Source organism: Vitis riparia, chromosome 17, assembly GCF_004353265.1.
Source record: "Vitis riparia cultivar Riparia Gloire de Montpellier isolate 1030 chromosome 17, EGFV_Vit.rip_1.0, whole genome shotgun sequence".
In the NCBI taxonomy this organism is placed as follows: Eukaryota; Viridiplantae; Streptophyta; class Magnoliopsida; order Vitales; family Vitaceae; genus Vitis; species Vitis riparia.
The window spans coordinates 11,537,590-11,552,738 of NC_048447.1; the positions used below are offsets into that span (position 1 = coordinate 11,537,590).

General features: G+C 33.1%; 1 protein-coding gene across 4 annotated transcripts; it reads right to left on the reverse strand.

The window, feature by feature from the left end:
• Positions 1 to 326: 326 nt before the first annotated feature.
• On the reverse strand, positions 327 to 11,878 carry LOC117904787. Of its 4 annotated transcripts, none has more exons than XM_034817546.1 (10): positions 11,693 to 11,878; positions 8,533 to 8,731; positions 8,351 to 8,436; positions 7,386 to 7,879; positions 6,517 to 6,672; positions 4,197 to 4,317; positions 2,743 to 2,973; positions 2,515 to 2,639; positions 1,023 to 1,549; positions 327 to 909 (listed from the first exon to the last, which is right to left on the reverse strand). In XM_034817546.1, the coding sequence occupies exons 2-10, from the start codon at positions 8,608 to 8,610 to the stop codon at positions 727 to 729; spliced, it is 2,001 nt and encodes a 666-aa protein (XP_034673437.1). In that variant the 5' UTR covers positions 8,611 to 8,731; positions 11,693 to 11,878; the 3' UTR covers positions 327 to 726. The 4 variants fall into 4 exon arrangements, with proteins under 4 accessions (XP_034673437.1, XP_034673438.1, XP_034673439.1 ...); XM_034817547.1 differs by having other exon boundaries at positions 8,533 to 8,716; positions 11,693 to 11,710; XM_034817548.1 differs by lacking the exon at positions 8,533 to 8,731.
• Positions 11,879 to 15,149: the final 3,271 nt, after the last annotated feature.

The following is a 15,149-nucleotide window of genomic DNA, read 5'->3' on the forward strand; positions in this document are numbered from 1 at the left end:
AATAATTTCTATGCTTATAATTTTATTTTTAATCCTTAAAAACAGTTTTCAAAAAACAAATAAAAACAATTAAAAATTGTTATTTGAAAACATCCGTTTTTTATTCTTAAAAACATAAAATAAAAAATAGTTTTTTATTATTCAATATGTTTTTCCCTTCTTTTGTTTTTTTTTTTGTTTTAGATAATAAAAAACTATTTTTGAAAATAGTTACCAAATAAGTCTAGTCTATATCGTTCTCTTCCACAAACAGAATAAAAATTTAATAAAAAGTAAAAAAATTCTAAATAATTTTGTTTACATTTTCCTGTCCATCACATCCTCCATGACAAACCAAAAGACCCTCATGGGCTTTGCATAGACTTGATGATTTGAGTTACAACACACCCAGAACTCAGGTGTTGTTACAGTCAGTGGGAAGATCCATCTCCTTCATGTACACATCATAAATCTCTCTACACCATATATTTACTAACCATCCGTTGATCAATAAGCCTGAGTACAAAAAAAAAACCCATATCTGTACCTGTGTTATAATTTTTGGTATACTTTGCCCATGTAATTCAAAGCTTCAGCTGTACAGCACTGTCAACACATATTTCTATCCCTGAACATCTTCTCTAATGGTGTCTGGTAAATGACTGATATACAGTAGATTCACTCTGAACTTTCTTAACTTCAAATCTGGTTTCTATAGGGAAAAAAAAATTGAAATATTTGCAGGCTCTAAGGTCTTTTAGAGGAAGTAGTGGGAAATCCTTTCTTCCTCTCATCTACTTCAGGGCACCTTCTCTCACTGGTTGTTTCTAGTTTTCTTTCTTTCCCTGTTGAGCGATATTTTTTGTCCATTTCTGAAAAACGGAGAGGATTATCGTCCATTGGATACGCGGGCAGCTGACGAGCAGGCACCTGTAGGATTTCAAAATTAGTTAAAACAGTAAAATTCAAATTGAAACATTGATTTTCAGTGCCATATGAAGCATCAGTGATCATCTTGGACAAAACCAATTGATTTTCAGTACCTTAAACTGTTTCCATAATCCTGTCTGGAATTGCAAACTATGGGATACCATGTCTCCTACTGGAAACTTCTCAGTACTTGTATCCTCCTTTTTTATAGTAGCTTTTTCACCATTGAGACGCGGGTTTTCCTTCCTAAACGTGGGTTTGCATGGATTGCCCCTTACTTTAAGGCTAAGAACTTCCTCAAGACCTGGAGGTCCTTCCACATCTGTACATGGTCTCCCCATAGGTTCTGCAGAGGCCAACCTGTTTTCAACTTTCTCAGTGAACCCTGGAAACGAGTCACAGTTGTTGCATTGTTCTTTTTTAACCTTCCCAACAGCTTCATCAACTCTTCCCACATTCTTTCCACCTACCATGTCAATTTCCATATCCACAACTTCACTGTCATCTTTATTAGAATGATCATCACCAGGATGTTCTGAAGGAGGAACCGACAGAGGAATGTTCATGCCTTCTTTGATAACAGTTTCCTTAGTTTTTACACAACGGAATACTCCCCATAGATAGTATTGCGTGTCTATTCCTGCATAGCATTCAGAGATACAACAGTTAATGTCATCATCATGAAGGCACTTATTAAGAGGCACACACCAGAGACAGAATGGGCTAGTCAGTTCACAGATGCACAAAATAATCATTGTTTCATAAAATGATACTCCGTTTAATGTTTTACCTGCATTTTGATCGGTCTTTATCAAGATTAGAATAAAGACTGAAAGGATGCGTGTGTGTGTGCATATACAATACACATGTATATGATTTTCCTTTCCAGGGATAATTTATGGTCATTGCCAAGAATCCTTAAATCACTTAATCGAAATGATTTTTTTGAACAACAATATGATGATTCACAATATGTTTTTTGTTAAAAAGCATGATATACGTTATGGACTCAAATCCTACAAGCTTAAGCTTTTAAGAAAATTGGTTGTTCAACATGCATCAAAGCCTAAAGCACACATGTAAGCCCAAAAGAGGTTGATTATGGTTGTTTGTCTACGGGTCATGTCTCTCTCCACGTGCAGGTATGGGGCTACATGTATGGGAGGGTGTTAAAGAGCATAATATGCATTATCGAACCAAATCCTACAAACTTAAGCTTTTAAGAAAATTAGTGGTTTAACACTTCTAAAAAGTATTTAGTAAACAATGCAAAGAAAAGGGTAGTTTCTTTTCTTATGGACTAACTTGAATACTTCTTGCTGTACATGTATTGCTTTCTTGGTCATGTTACAAAATAATTCTTGCCTATGGGACATGGAATCTGAAATATCAATAGCAAATAATACATTGAATTGCAAAGATGTTTGAAAATGTTAACCAGAAAACCTTCTTCCAGAAAAGGAAAAAGATAAGAAACCCTGAAATTAATTCATTTAGGAAAAAGGGAAAATGGAAGAAGGTAAGAAGCCCTAAAATTCAGTCATTCATACTTGTCCATAAAAAAGGGCAAAAAAAATTGTATGTTATAGAAACTATAGAACTCACTCTGAAAGTCTCTGTGCATTTGTTTAGATGTAAATAACAGCAACTCTACACCATCTATATGACTTCTCATTGCCAAATCCTGTGTTTCCAAGAGTTCAAGAAGGTGTACATAATCTCGTCTGGACCTGCAAGAAAAAAAAAAGGTGTTTTGAAATACTAGGCTAAAAAAAGGCGGGCCAAAACCTTATGGAAAGAAGGATTAAGCCCAAAACTGAGCTGCAAACTGACCTCCCAAATCTGCCAGGGAAAAAGTACAAGGCAATATCATCTCCATCAGGAGAATCATCCTGGAATAACTCTGCCCAAAGACTACACCGATGAAGCCTCTCAAACTGAAGGACTGTAGGCATCTGCTTAGAAAATTCATAGGCTTTCCTATGTACAATATATGGAGGATGAGCCTGAAATCCTACATATGATTCATTTGGTGTAACAGTATCAACAAATTTGAAGCTTCCCCTACAAACAAGAAAGAAGGCATGAAATGCTTTAGTGACTTTTTTTCAAGTGAAACAATGGCAATTCCTAATTACAGTATTGCCAATACACATCAGATCATTTAATGAGAGGTCCTGAAAACAGTTTTTACACCCCTTAAGGTAGAATGATTCATGAAATCAAGCATAAGTATGTGCCATCGACATACTAAAAAGGCCCTTTTCGAGAGGATGGTGGAAGTTTTGGTACAAAGGAATTTCAAGCATGAGTCAAATTGTTTTGGAAAGTAAGAGTTAATTATCATTAGGCAACAAAGAAGCAGTGACCTCAGCACAGTGAGGCAACGATGGTGAAATCAGTGGAAGATGTTGCACTTATGTCAAGCTGATCTCTTTTCTGCTTGATCTCAACAACCAAGGAGAACTTTATCAACAAAATGTTCCTTAACAAGAAGCCACCCCCCATCAATTTCATATTTACAGAACATAATTCACTCATGAAACAAACAAACCATTCATTTCTATCAGAACCCAAACAAGACAAAAACTGTTGCGAACAATAGTTTAATGAAACACAATTCCAGCTCCTATACACTGTGGCAATTGTCCGTTGACAAAAAGGAAATATTAAGAAGAAAACCAATGCAGAAATGTAAAATTTCCCAAAAGCAAAACAAAGCTAACCTATTAGCATGTCTAGCTAGACCTTAGAACTTACTGTTTGCATAATCTAAGCCAATTCTAGGAAACTGCATCCTAGACATGCCCTTTCCAAGGATTTTCCAGGAAGAAAAGATAAACATAAGCGCCAACACAGTTCTGTGGAAATCATTCCCTACAGAGTTCTTTGTTTCAGTTGGTTACCTCTTTAAACAACCAGAGTTGAGCCGAAGCAGCTATACTGTATTCCATAGGAAATAGTTTCCAGACTATATCACCTTTTGTTTTCATCTATATGAAATGTTTTTAAAAAAAACAAGTGAAAATTGCTTCCATGAATTCCAGTTTGAAGAGAAGCACGCAGATCGCTGTTGTTATCATTTAAAGCAAAGTTACTTTACATCTTTTTTCCCAGGAAACCTTTTCCACCACAGTAAATGAAGCTTCAAAAATGAAAAAATTGATGAAAAAGCATTCTTCATCGGTTGTTGTGTTTATTCCCTACTTCAAAAGTTAATTATCATGAAAAAATTGAATTCTTGAACTCTTATAACACTTGACAACATGAAAAAATAGATTACTCACTTCCAAACAGCATCTATAGCAGCACATTTCAAAGGAATGTTGTCCAGTTCAGGTGGAATAATTGGTGGAACCCTTCCTTTATCAGAATCCATAGGCTCGGCATCAGAATGACATTTACCACCTAAACAAAATACAGGTTATCCGATTAACAAAAGCATTTATATAACCATATGAGAATATTACTTACAGAATTCCCAACTAAGAGCCTCCACGTGCTATATCCTTTTTTGAACACAAAGAAGAACCACACCCAATCTATCAATGAAATCTATAAAAGAAAGGCTTTCATGTGCAGGAACCTTATAAAAGGTTAATCAGTAGATGTAAAAATAAACTTGGCTGCACCCAACTTATGCCATATAGGGTTTTTACCAAAAACCCAATAATAGGAAAGGTTAACTCAACCAAGTTTTATAGTGATTTATCTAGTCCTAAAATAATGCCTCCAATGTTCCTGAAAGGACACTATATAAGTTTTACCAGTGTAAGCGTTACACACATGCCAACTACACCTTTTGGTTTTATGTTAACTTTAGAGGCAAATTTTTTTAACATAAGATTTGTTAGAGAGTGTCTCAAATTCCTATTTAATACATATTCCTTTAGGTAAAGAATATTATATAGAATATTTCACATACTGACATTTCCTTTTAGAAATGGACTTCTTGTAGAATAAGAGGAGAAAATTGGGATGAACATATTAAGTTTATATTGGTTAAGTAGCACTTAGGTTTAGGGTGTAAATACTATGAGTGAAGAAACATGAGATTGTTTTAAGGCTTAGGAGTTGTACCTGATATCTCTTTCCTTTATAAGTTCTATACAGTATAATGGATTAGTTTTCTCCCATATGTAGATGTAAGTATAGTTGACCAAACCATGTTAAAACCCCCATATTCTTTGTGTGTTGATTCACTTTATCTTTACACTTATTGCACACATGTGGCAATAAGCTTCCATAGCCACAAAAAATTGGTATCAAAGCTAAAAATATGATTTCTGGAAGAGTCAAGGAGAATATTCAAGGTTGAAGATTCTAAAAATGCAATTTTAGCATAAAGATGGTATAGAAGATTTGGAATGGACAAGAGAAATACAAAAGACTTTGGTTGAAGGTAAAGTCAGTCGTCCTCTCATTGGGGAGTGATATATGGACCATGTATCCAATGGATTCAGAATAAGTGTAGTCTCACCTACAAATTTATTGAATCTTGAGAGGTAAAAATAGTTAAGTGTAATGGTTTGAATCCATAAAAATCTACTAAAAGTATTTGTTGTGCAAGAAAGGATCTAGAAGATCAAATACCTAGGATCTTGGATTAGATATAGTAGATGCTTGTTTTGTATTCCTTTACTTAGAACTTAAATTTTAAGTAGATGTAGTTGAGACAAGTTTTCTGGTGGAACATATTATGTGACGGCATCAATCATAGATTATCAAAGTCATATTCATTGGTAAAGGCATGTGTGGAGAAGACTTAGGCAATGGAGGCATGTATCGTGAAAAGATGAAATACTAATTCAAAGACATTTGAGCCAAGATGAAGATCATTAGAAAACATCTCAAATTCATATTTTAATACATATTCCTTTCGGTAAATAATACTGTATAAAATATTTTACATATTGGTATTTCCTTGTGGAAATAGGTTTGCTAGTAGAATAAAAAAGGGTGCTTGGAAAATCTCAATAAATATTGTTGGGTATGAGGGAAAAGTGTTATGAGATTGAGATAGACATGTAAAGTCTATACTCAATGACTAAGTAGAAATTTGAGCAAGAGCGAGAGGCACCTTATGGGACGATGCTTAGGTTAGGATATAAGTACTAGGAGCAAAGAAATAGGAGATTGTTTTGGGGTTTGGAATTTGTATCAGATTTTTCTTTCTTGTAAGGTCCCTGTGGTATAGCGGATTGGTTCTTTCTTATCCATGGCTATAGCCATGGTTAACCAAACCATGTTAAAGCCTCATGTCTTTTTTTATGTGGATTTTCTTTATCTTTACACTTGTTCCACAGAAAATGGTACCAAAACTTCCGCTGTCACAACAAGAAATGGAAGAAATTTATCACCTTTTAGTTAATTTTATGTTTGATCCACAATTTTAATTATATAATCTCAACGAGGACAAATCAGTGTTTAAATTAATAAATTGCAACTAAAATAAGCCAAATTATATGTTTCTAGTTTCTTTACTCCACAATATTTACTGAAAAAAAAAATCCTTAAATGTGTCAACTAAAGAAACAAAAACAATCAGCATTTTATTAATGGGACAGAACAGGTTAAACTTTTGAGAGATTAGAGGAATTCACTTACCTGAAACATGCATAGATGGCAACAATGGAGATGCTTTATTTATTGCCTTCTCTGCCCTTGTATTGGAAGTTTCAACTTCTCTAGCATGGGTACAGACATCTATTGATTCTTCCCTGCAAACATATTCCTTTGCAGGAGCTGCAAAAGCCTTTTTCCCTGAGATTGATCATAGGTGCAACAAGATGCCCCTCAGATAAATACTTATTTACAGCATCAGTAAGCTAATATATCCTCAAACATAAATCTATTATACCAGTTGCCTTATTGAATCATCCTTATCCCTTATTGTACTTGCCATCAACACCATACACCAGCTCAATACCTTTCTAACAGTTCTAGAACTTGAACACCTGACTTAAATTGTCGATAGGGTGAACTCAGTGACCACTAGTATCACAAAAAAAAAAAGGACTAACGACAGGATCAGGGATAATCTAATATTAGATAAGAATAACAAAAAGTCAAACACTTCTAGTTGGCATTTCAACAAAAAAAGAAAAAGAAAAAAAGCCAAAATAGTAACAACTCAGATATTGTTGCATTAAAAATCACAGTTAAACATTTTATGGAAAAGAAGAAATTGTGGGCATGGAACAAAACTCCCAGGGTCTTCTATTGACTCAACCAAGCATACATCATCATATCAGGTTTCACCAGCTAAAGCCAAAACTTTGGCTACATCAGATTGAAATTTCAGATTTTAAGTTGACTTGCTAAGAGCATTGTCTAAAATATGTTACGATGAACTGCAGACTTTAGATTTCACAACACAAACAATATGCAACCAGCCAACTCTATCTTCTGTTATCCTTAGGTATCGATTTGATGTTACAAACTTTATTGAAAAATAGGTTAAAAAAATTTATTACCATCCAATTCTTTTGATATTTGAGGGGCTCGTTGCTTGATTATTAAACTGGTCTGCATATTACCGTGTCGAGGAAGCTTTGAATTTCCAGAAGGTTGCATACCATGATTTTCTTTCAATTTCATCAAAGGGAACTCTGGAGAGGCAATTGTAAACCCAACTGGAGTTCTCTTGGTTGATTTTCTGTGTCTCAATGAATCAAACCTCGAGTCCATATTACAGTGGGAAGAGGAACCCATTCTTCTGGCGCCTGAATTTAGCATGATGGCCTCTTCAGTAGAAAGAAACTTAACTTTGGCAGTTTCAACAGTTTTCTGCCTCTTAAACCAACCTTGCCTCCTTGAATTGTCAGAAACCTTGCCATAACCTGCAGAATGTATAGTGTTTTGATGGGTCATCTCTCTAGATGTTGGTGAAACAATGTTGTTGCCGCATTGGCACTCTTCACAAGTCCACTCACTCGGTACCTCCTTCACTGTGATTGGTAAGCAGTAACTGAAAATAGAGAGAGGTGGCAACATATTCAAAGCCAAGGCCATATAAACAGCAAGTATATACAACAGGAATCAAGTAAGCATCAAACTAGCTGAGAGCAAAGAAAGGGAACCATAAACCAAATATTTAATGGGGACCCTGCAACAAAAACTAAATCAAATGAGTAACCCCTACACAGTGAATTCAACCAATTTCGACCCTTCATGTATTTTTATTGTATGCAAGAAATGATATAGATGGCCACATAGCTGAATTATAATAGAAAAGGAGATCACTTTAACCAAGTTCTAGTCCAAACTTCAAACTAAGTTTACCTTGGTCAGCCAGCCCTATAAGGAAACTAATGCCTGCCAGAACCATTTTCCATGAAATTACATATAATGAAGACAATAATAAGAAACAAAATGCAACATTCCACAAGAGTGAGGGGTGGAGGTGGTGATCTGGTGGGGAAGATAGGGAGAGTCTTACATGTGCTCAGAAGATGTGCGGCATTTAATACAAGTAGCTATGAGATCCTCAAATCCACATACACCACATATGTCACAAACTTTCCCCTGCATGGAGGAAGAAGAACAAGTAATCAATGCCAGAAATAGTTACCACTTCATACAAACAGTTATTTATGCTTAATGAAGTATATTTTTGCTTACAACTTCTGGCACCCAGTGAACATTATTCACTTGGTTAAGTGAGGCTCGCAGGCCTTGGAGGAACCATGCATTGGACATGGCTGATGAAATTGATGTTAATACAATCTTGGTGATAAATTGCGTATGATGTCATAAAGTGGCTACAGCCATCTTTTGATGGATCCATATTGGTAGATCATATGAGCTGGTAAATCTGAAACTATTTCAGATCAAGCCGACCAAACAAACCATTATTCCAAGGCCAAAGTTAAATGATGGTGTATGATTCAAAACATGTTGATGTGGACAGGGAAAAAACAATGGAAAAACTTCTAAGTTGTGGATTTCGGAACAAGGCTGTCAATTGGATAATGCTGAGCATTACAAATTAGATAGCCCAATATTCCATGATAAAAGAAAGTATAGGATATACTAGTATAAATAAAAAGACATTACATATGTACATAGGCATTAATTTTTTTTTTTTGATAAATATCAAAAAATATATGTACATAGGCATTAATTGATTAAACATCTAAACAAACATAGAAATAAATATAAATGGAATTAATTCCATTGCCTGTGTTAATACAGACTAAACTGATGGGGAAATAATAAATTATGGTAAAGCACAATCCCAGGACATATTCGTACAATCCAAATGTTGCGAAGCAAGTATGTCATATAATTGTAAATTTTTAACTTAACAGTTCTGCTTCATTTGATTGCAGATGGAAGGGAAAGAAAGAAAAATTGAAATTTTACAGAGAAGTTGTAATCATGCTACCTTCTAAAGAGAAAAAAATTCTTTTCAGCATTGGATTAGAATTAAAAGAAACTTCAATGATGCAAATACCATGAGGAATATTCTATTAAAGAGAGGGTAAAAACAGGTTAAAATTTTGGAACTTAAAAAATCTTTATAGTACTCAAACCAGAAGCAAAATTGAGATCAAGTGTTTTTTCTTGAAAAGAAAAGTAAGGAAGCATTCATTAATTGGTAGTTTTAAAAAGATATCTTCATATGCACCATGTGCCAATAAAGGACACGGAGGCAGGCATCAAAATGCTGGCACCCAGTAATAAAATAATTAAAGCAATTGAAGTTCCAATCTGTTGCATGCATGTTAGTGGATGCCTTGTTTTTAATTTGCACCAGAAACACCAAAAGATAAAAGGTGAAAAGATCACATTCATGCCTTGAGGAGAATGGTGCAAATACATCCAAGAAGCTTATTATAGACTATAGATCATCGTAGGAGAACTTCACCCCCATAGGCATACCATGAAAATGAACATGGAAAAAAGCTCATCCCCTATCAATTGGGAAGTGATTTTGGCTATTTTAGAGCTTTTGCCTTTCCTGAGAGTGCGCCCCTCTGTCCCTGGACTGCAGCTTGCATTACTTGGCCTAAATATTCAGTTTCTGTGAGGGATGAGTTAGCTGGTATTTTTAAGGAAAAAGCAGTATAGAACAGGGCCACCATCTTCCTGTCTCTTTTTATCATGATGATTGAGCTTTTTCCTTGTCTCCTTTTCCACCCTAAATACCAAAAGTTCAATACTTCACACTCAAGTTTTTGTGGACAACATATCTTTTTCCGGACCCTTTTGGTAGAACAACCCAAAAAATGTAAATTAAGCGAATTTTTTCCTTTAGTGTATCTTTTATACATCATGCATACTTGGAGCATGCCCTTTTTTAGGGGAACTTCTAATTTAAGACTTCTTCATTTTGCCTATAAAAGGAAAAGGGGGCTGGCAATCAGTGTTCATAAAAGTACAATTTATACTCCCACTGTTAACGAGGATGGTGCAATCAAAAGTCAGATCCTTGGCATCCATTGTTTCGGTGAACAAAAACTCTATCATATGGTTAGCACTTTCCTTCATTCTCTTTCATTCCTTCAAATTCTCAGCCAATTCTTGCAAGGTTATGCTCGACCATGTCATTGGAGCAGTCAAGATGCGACTGCAAGTCTCTCTTGTATTTGAGATTGCCTAAGTTTGTACTTAATAAAAGTGGCAAAGCTTTTGAAAATTTTTCTTCAGTTGGGTCAGATCTCAAGTCTAAAAATGGCTGGGTTTCAGTTCATCAGCTGAGTGAATCAGAGTGAAGAAGTGTAAGGACCCAAATGGAGCCCCTTTTCTAAAGCTTCTCTGGGATATTTCTTCCCATAAACCCTATATCTGAGAAATGTGTTCATGAATCTAGAGGCAACACAGATCAGCTCCAAGATCAGCACCTTTCAGGTCAAAAGACAACTAAAATCAAATAATGCAAACTATCAGTTAATCAATGCAACATTCAATATCATATTCAATCCAACAAAAGATTGGATCCAATATTTAATATTAAGTTTATTTTAGAAATGAAGTATAAAATGAAAATCACAGCACTTTCTTTCCTTTCCTTAACACCGGAACAAAGCTGTAAAACTATCGGCTTATTAAAAAGACCATTTAAGCCACAATTGAAGAGAGCAAATATGCAAAGAAAGTAAGCAGAGAACTAAGAAAATGAAAAACAACCATATGAAGCAAAACCCATCCACCCATCACAGGAAAATCAAGCTTACGATTCTAAATTATAAAGAAATAACTTAACCAGCAAATCTCATTCACCATAATAATTTTTAACATGAAACAAGTAAACATAGAAGCCAAAAAATAAACAAACCAATCTATCAATCAATAGCAGGAAAAGAAAAAAAAAAACTTTTTCCCCTAACAGTCTTTAGCTAAAGATGAATGCAAAAAACAGAAATAATATAGAAAAATGCACTTAAGCAAACCCATCTGACACATAACAGTTTGAGTTAGTAAACAAATGCAGAAATGCAGAGAACAAAAGGTTCACCAAAAAAAAAAACCCACACACACACGACAAGAAGGAAATCTGGAAATGACCCAGATAAACAAAAACCCCATTTATTACCCACAAAACAGAGTCCATAATCCCTCAAATTATACAGCCAAAATAAACAAACAAACAAGCGGAAATTCGAAAAAAAAATTACAAAAACCTGGCCATGGAGTACGGACAAGTGAATAAAGAAATAAATAATAAAAACATTGAAGGACGTGAAGTGGTGGGCAGAGAGCAGCATTATTGAGAAGCATAAAGGCAGCAAAAGCAGACAAAATGAATACGAATACCACTGGACACTAGGGTTTTTACCGAGTGGGTGTTGCCGGTGTCCCTTGAAAGCATCATTTTTCTGATACTCTTCTGTTTGCTGGTAAGGCCTTTTGGGATTTCTTGGGTGGAGAGGTCAATGCAGGAGTGAAAGAGAAGAGACCAAGACCCAAATTTTCTGCTGTGTAAATTGCAAATTCGTAATTATGTCAGAGAAAAGGTGACAGCGCCTGTTGCTTGCTCTTTGGTGGTGGCTTTCGCTTCTATGCTGGAAGATGTGGTGGTGGGTGAGGGCTCGTACAAGCCTTTGCTATGCCCCTACTGTTGTTTTTTTCTCTAACTTTTTTTTTTTATTTTTAAATTTAGAACATAAATTGTTTTTTCTTATTTAAAAAAATAATTTATTTTTTAAAAACAAATTTTAGCTATTTTCAATCATTTTTTTAAAAATATTTGGGTAACAATAAAAAAAAAAATGGTATAATAATTTTTAAAAAATTATAAAATCATTGTCACAAAAGGTTCCAACATGAAAAGGACTAATTTTGAATTTTGATTAATGCATTACATTTTCAAATTTGGTCCAACCCCACCACCCAATGTTATAGTAAAACAAATATCAGGGGTAGCTCCAATTCACATATGATAATGCCATATTAATTTTTATCATATGTTCCAAACTTTGGATAAGAAAAAAAATACCCCACATTAATGCATATGGGTGGTCCACCAAGATAAAATAATGTGGAGGTCCCTATCTTCTCAGCTGCTCGGCGCATTCATTGGCTTTAAAACAACAAAGGCATAAATGATGATGTCACAATCACCTATGATTTTGACATTTATTTATATTTAAAATTAATTAGGAAATATTAAAGTTTCGATCCAATTAGGTATCGAGTTGTTGAATAAAAACATGAAAGAGAGTCAGTCAATTAAGAAGAAAAATGGAAATCACATGTACAACCTTTAGACTAATTGGTCAAACCAAATCGATTTTGACCAAATGATTCCCATTGGACCGATTCAAGTAGTGAGACAAATATTTAAGAAAAAATAAGCTATTTATATAAGTATATATTGTATTTTATTACCTTAATCTCATGGGTTTGTCGAAAAGAAAGTGATAGTCTCGAGTTCGAACCCATTTCGACACGCCCTTTGCATGTGCGTGAGTTTAGCGGTTTTTTTATTAATTCAAATAAAAAAAAATTATTTTTTTTGAACTGTTGGTGTATTCTGCTGCATCCTAACGTCCTGACCATTGCTGCATCACCTGAGCCCGGCCCGTTGCTGCATCTTTTACTTTTTTAACTGTTGGTGTATTCTGCTGCATCGAAAGGATAATAATTTAAGCATTTTTTTTCATAAATTATATTAATATTTTCATTACAACAAGCTGCCACGGCCATAATTCCCATTGTTATGTGGCAATTTTCAACTATTTTGTTATGGTTTTAATTTTTTTTTTTTTATCGTATTCAAGAGCCACCTATTATTTAAGAAGATAGAAAAGGTTAAGTTTGTCTAGCATTTGTCTCTCGGGTGTTAGGTTATTTTATATGGAGGTTGTTATTCGTAACATCCTTTTTACTAAGCATAATATTTTTTTGTCATATTTTTTCACATATACTTTTTTTAATAAAGAACTCTCTCTAATCTCCTCTCAACATATTAAACCTAAATTCTAATTGATTAAAGTTGTGAATCGCATACAAAATATAATGAATAACGAAATTTAATCATCTGATGACAATTTTCAGGTAAGATTTATAAAAAAAAAAATCATATTGAACACAATAAAAAAAAATACATTTTTTAAAAAATCATTCTAATTAAATATTGTTTATTTTAAAATTTTAATAATAATTTTTATTTTAAAAAATTGAGTCATGAATTTCACATTAAAACATTGAATATAATAAAGTCATTTTACATAATATACTTTTGGTGAAAAAATCATTTTATAATTTATTATTTGAAGAAATTCTTTTGTTTTAAAATATAAGAAGAATATGAAAAACAATTGAGTGTGAAAAAATAAAAGAAATGAAAAGAAAAAAAAAACAAAGTTTACGTGGGGTGGGGGTGGGTGGGCAGAGATGAAAAGGAAGATAAAAATAAAAGAAAAAAAATGTTAAAATGTGGGGTGAGGGTTGGAAAAAATAAAAAGAAAAAAAAATTAAAAAGGGGTGGAATTAGGATGTGAGGTTAGGGAGGAGAGAGAGGGGGAAAGGAATAAGGGATGGTAATTTAAGAATGTAAAATAGTGTTGCGAATAAAAATTAGGTTTTATATTTGGGTATTTCTTATAACATTAAATCTTTTTTACTGGGAGAAGGGGTGACTAAGAAAATGAAAGAAAATTATGGTTATTTTTTGGGCACTATTCTAGGGCTCAAGGGTAAAATTACAAGTTCTCTTATCAACTTTTTGGGAAGTTCTTGTGAGTCGTGACACGGTTTCTTCCATATCTCTTTCTATTCATTGTTTTATGATGTGATAGATTCTCACCTCAAATACTGAGATATATTTATATAAGTTTTCAAAATGAAAAAAATGAGTAAATACTTGATTATTTGTATCTCTATTTTTTTGAAGTGGAAAAAAAAAATCATGGGTTTTTACCTCAATTTGAAGGATTTTTTTCACGTTATATTTGACGTCATTTTATTGGTTGAATGTTTTTGGATTACTGTTGTTTATTCTAGTTAGGTTATTATTATTGTTGAATTGATGGTTATTATGGTTGAGTGGTGGTTATTATTGTGGAAGAATCTTTTAACCTTAAGAAGTGAAAGACCGTATATTTAAAATACAATTCTCAAGTATATGATTAATTCTTAAAAAAAAAATAATCACTACATTTACTTGAATTATTGGAATAATGTAAAGAAGGCGACAATTTTTTTTCTTAAATATAAATATAATTTAATTTTACTTAAGTCGATTTTTTTTGTTTTTTTGACTTAAATCTTAAAATAAGTTGCATTTAGACATCAATATTTTAAATTTATTTTCTTTTTAATTTATCATATTTTCTAAGATAATTTTTCTCATAATGGAAAAAATGTATTTTTCCTTTTATTTTTTATTTTTGTCTTTTTCTAAAGTATTAGAGAACAATGAAACAAGGGGAGAATATAAGAGTGAGAAAATCGGAAACAAGACTAGTTTATTCTTTACATATATAATACATTTACAATGAGACTAGTAAATCAAATAAGATTTAATTTGTTAGATTCGTTAATGAGTCTAGTAATTTTTAAAAACAAATTAAAATTCAAATAATAGTTTAATTAATGTCAGAAATTTATGAATAAAAATTGGTTTATAATGACTTTAGTGTTTTTCTTTTACATAAATATCATTTTTTTCCACTTGACAAATAAACTCTAAATTAAATAAGACATGATGTTTTGATTTCATTAACCATCTATATTTTTTGTTTAAATAACTTAAAACTCAAATAATAAATAAATTAATATAAAAAATTTAT